General features: G+C 53.3%; 1 protein-coding gene across 1 annotated transcript in view; it reads left to right on the plus strand.

The window, feature by feature from the left end:
• MYO15A (myosin XVA) overlaps positions 1 to 3,179 on the plus strand; it is a 63,449-nt gene extending 60,270 nt beyond the window's left edge. The window contains exon 67 of the mRNA XM_006773974.2: positions 2,147 to 3,179. Coding sequence (XP_006774037.1) covers positions 2,147 to 2,248 — 102 coding nt within the window. The 3' untranslated portion in view covers positions 2,249 to 3,179. The remainder of the gene's footprint in view (positions 1 to 2,146) is intronic.
• The last annotated feature ends 916 nt before the right edge of the window (positions 3,180 to 4,095 follow it).

The raw sequence follows: 4,095 nt of genomic DNA on the forward strand, positions 1-4,095 counted from the left end.
TTGTCTCTGTGGCCCTCTGTTCTCACCCCTCACCCAGCCAGCATGGCCTCTCCCAGCTCCCTGACGACAAGATGGCCCTCCCTCCTCCCCCAGACCCCCTGTACTCACTGTCCCCTCTATCTAGAGTGCGTGCCCTGCCTTTGCCTGTCAATCACAGGGCCCCTCCCTCCCTTTATTGTAGTTCCAGGGCAAACATCACCTCCTCCTAGAGCAGTGGTTCTCAACCTTCCCAATGCCGCGACCCTTTAATACAGTTCCTCATGTTGTGGTGACCCCCAACCATAAAATTATTTTTGTTGCTACTTCATAACTGTAATGTTGCTACTGTTATCAGTCGTAATGTAAATATCTGATATGCAGGATGTATTTAGGTGACCCCCAAAGGCGTTGCGACCCACAGGTTGAGAACCGCTGTCCTAGAGGCTTCCCTGACCCTCCTTCCTGATCATCGTCTCCTTCTGTCTTGGTGGCCCGCACTATGGCTTGCAGACCATTTAGTTATTTGTTCATGTGTTCTGCCTGCTTCCCCCACTGGACTGTCACACAAAGGGCAGTGTCCAGCACTATATCCAGAACACGGTGCCAGCACAGCAGATGCTCAGCTGTGGATGCATGAACCAGGGGAGACCTTTTTGGCGTGTCCACTTCTGCCTCTTGCATGTGTGTGCACAGGGGACACATTCATTCATTTAACACATAACTGAGCACCTCTAGGTCGCAGGCTCTGCACTGGCTGCAGGGACGCTGAAGTGACTGAAACCCCTCAGCACTGGCTCTCACAGAGCCCGAGTCTCAGGGGGGAAACAGATATCCAAGAATTTCTCCAATAAACCATGGCGATCAGTGCTGAGAGGGTGTCCTTGAGCTATCTGGAGGTCATCAGGGAAGGCTTCCAGGAGGTAGTAATGTCTGAGTACAGCATGATTCAGCCAACAGACCCAGGTCCCTATCCTGCCTGCCCTTGACAGATTGTGTGAGGGTGGCTCAAGCTACCCTGCTTCTTACTGAGCCTGTTTCCACACCTGTCGAGGGGGCAATGATCCCAGTGAGCCCTGCAGCATGTAGGTAGAACTGGCTGGGAGGAGGACCCCATTGTGTACTCACTCGGATCACATTAGCTGAGGTGGCCCCCAGGGTGGGACAGGCACAGCTAACCTCACCAAAAGAGCAGTTTAGAGTGTTGGCCTCCTCCCACCAGCTGTGAGGTCTGGGTAAGTGACTTCATGGCTCTGGCCTCAGTTTCCTCACCTGTGGAATGGGATCTCAGAGTGTGTGTCTCATAGGGAACTGGGACTAGCAGGGGTAGGACGCAGGACGATGCCTGCCACTCAGTAAGTGTTGCCCTCATTATTTCTACCCTTTTTCTGGAGCCGCTTCTGCTGGCCCCTGGCCCTCAGGGCATTCCCCGGGGGATTCCAGCTGGCTGTGGTCTGCGAACCATACTCACAGATGGGTTTTCCAGTTCCCTGCCCGTCCCCCTCCCTCCCCAATCCCCCAGTTGGGAGCCCTGAGGCTGAGATATAGCTTATTCTGGGCGGTGAGTGCCAGGTGGTAACTGGCAATACAGTTAGAAACTTGCCATTTATTGACTGGACTAATATTCTTTTATTTTTTAAAATATATTTTATTGATTTTTTTACAGAGAAGAAGGGAGAGGGATAGAGAGTCAGAAACATCGATGAGAGAGATCAATCAGCTGCCTCCTGCACGCCCTCGAGTGCGGATGTGCCAGCAACCAAGGTACATGCCCTTGACCAGAATTGAACCTGGGACCCCTGAGTCCACAGGCCGATGCTCTATCCACTGAGCCAAACCAGCTCGGCAGGACTAATATTCTTTTAATCTAAAGAATGTACACATGGAATCCTCACCACAGCTCCACAAGGCAGACCCCGGTAAACTGAGATCCTACATGAGGCCACTGAGGCTCAGAGAGGTGCAGTAATTGGCCCTAAGTCACCCGGTTCACATGCAATAAAGCTGACAGATGCTCTTGGTCTCCTGCTTGCTTACCCCTTCCAGCCGATAGCCCAGCATCCCTCCTTCCAGCTCATCATGCTCCTCCCAGGGTCCTGGGGGCGCGGGGGAGACTGTCTCCCATCCACTTCCTACCCCAGGTGGCCGTGGACTCTGGTCTCTCCTGCAGGGCCTGGAACTGTGCCGAGTGGTGGCTGTGCACGTGGAGAACCTGCTCAGCGCCCGGGAGAAGCAGCTCACGCTGCCCCCCAGCGAGATCACGCTGCTCTGACCCGGCGGCCGCCCTGCGGCTGCACTGCCAGCAGGCTCGCTCTGGCCCCAGCGGAGTTCCTGGGCCTCTCCGCGCCAGCGACCTCTCCAAGGCCCAGAACTTAGGGGAGACCACAACATGGGAGGAGGAATGACCCAAGTCCCCAGGAGCCCAAGACCTAGCCAGAGGTGGAATGGAGTGGAGACATGCACTCTTGAGCCAGAAAGCAGGACTCCCGAAGGCTTTGTACACTCCATGTACACTCAGGCCCTGGCCTGACTCCCACCTGTGGCCGGGAAGCCCCGAACCAGTGGCCTGGATGAACTGGACTCTGCCTTTGGTTTGGTGGGTCTGATGTTCAAACCTGCTCCACTTCTCAGCCTCTCACATGTCCTCCTTGGTGCCCCGGACCGCCGCTCAGCTCGGACTCATGACCCTTGGTCATTTCTGTACAAATAAAAGGTGCCCCTGGCAGCCAGTCCTCCATGGTTGCCGAGTGGCTGGAAAACAAACCTGAGGGAGGAAGCAGGAGCTGGAGGCCTAGCTGTGCCCTTGACTCACTGCCCATGAACAGAACTTCCAGCAGAGACATATCTTTACCTCTCCTTGCAGACCTGTGCCCCCACTCCTTGGGTGACCCCACCCCAGGCCCCCATCACTGGATGGGTCACATAAGGTTCAAAAGTGGTATAGTGGAGAAAGAAGCTCCATGTTAGGGGCTGGGGAGGGAGAAGTCTGGGAGCTTCCCAAGGAATAGGACTTTATTAATTGGGTTTTGAAGGATTAATAGGAGTTTGCTAGGGCTAGATGGAGCAGAGGGGAGTCAACATTCCAGAGAAAATGGTGTTTGTTCCCCACTATATCCCCCAGAGCCTAGGTAGGACAATGCCTAACACAAATTAGGCACTTAAAAAATACTGGTCACGTGAATAAAATAATAAATGAATATTAATGGAAAGTGCTGGTGCTTTGGGGAACCTGGGGGTGGGAGGGGAACAGCAGACTTGGGAGAGGAAGTCTGAATAGGTATGTGGGGGCATAATTGGCGAAAGCCACGGGGTCAGAGGAAGGATTTATTTACTTATGCATTACCTATTAAGCACGTACTGTGTACTATGCAAATGCGAGGTACTGGAAGTTGTTCATAGTTAAAGTATAGAGCAAGACAAGACCTGTAAATGAGAATTAGCTGGGTGACAAGGGGAGGAAACAGCATGTGCAGAAACCCTGAAGTAGAGATTCCTAGGGGGTAGACATTGCTAGTGGCAGGACTTGAGACTGGGGGCTCACAGGGTGGTTTGGGTAAGGCTTTACAGACTATGTGGGATTTTACCCCAAAAGCCATGAGGAGCCTTCAAAGTTTTTTCAATGGAGGGGTGGCAATCTGCTCAGACTGTATTCTGAAAAGGTCATTCTGATCACAAAGCAGAGTGCATGCAGGAGGCAGGGAGACCAGAGGGGAGGCTGCTGCAATGTCAACTGGGAGACGCTGTGGTGTGGACAGTGGTGGTGGTGGGCAGAAATTAAGTTGGGAGAGATTTAGGTCCAATGGGAAGGGCTGAGGGATCAATCAGACCATCCTGAGGCAGGGATGTCCCACTTTCACCAACGCCTTAGGTTGGTTTCCTTCAGAAGCAGCCCCAAGATAAAGAGCCCACAAAGAGCTACCCCTACACAGGTCTATCCAGGTGTGAGCTGAGAGGCTTTTAGGCCAGATGATTGCCATTTGGAAGTGGGTCCTCCAGTTTGAGCCCTCCCAGCTGGTGCACATGAACTCCGAGTAGCCTCCTGGCTGAACCCTGACCAGACGGCAGATCTGTGAGCTGGATAATTGACTGAGGCCTCAGCTTTGGGTGCGTTGTTACCGA

This window comes from Myotis davidii, unplaced genomic scaffold (assembly GCF_000327345.1).
Source record: "Myotis davidii unplaced genomic scaffold, ASM32734v1 scaffold207, whole genome shotgun sequence".
Taxonomy (NCBI): Eukaryota; Metazoa; Chordata; class Mammalia; order Chiroptera; family Vespertilionidae; genus Myotis; species Myotis davidii.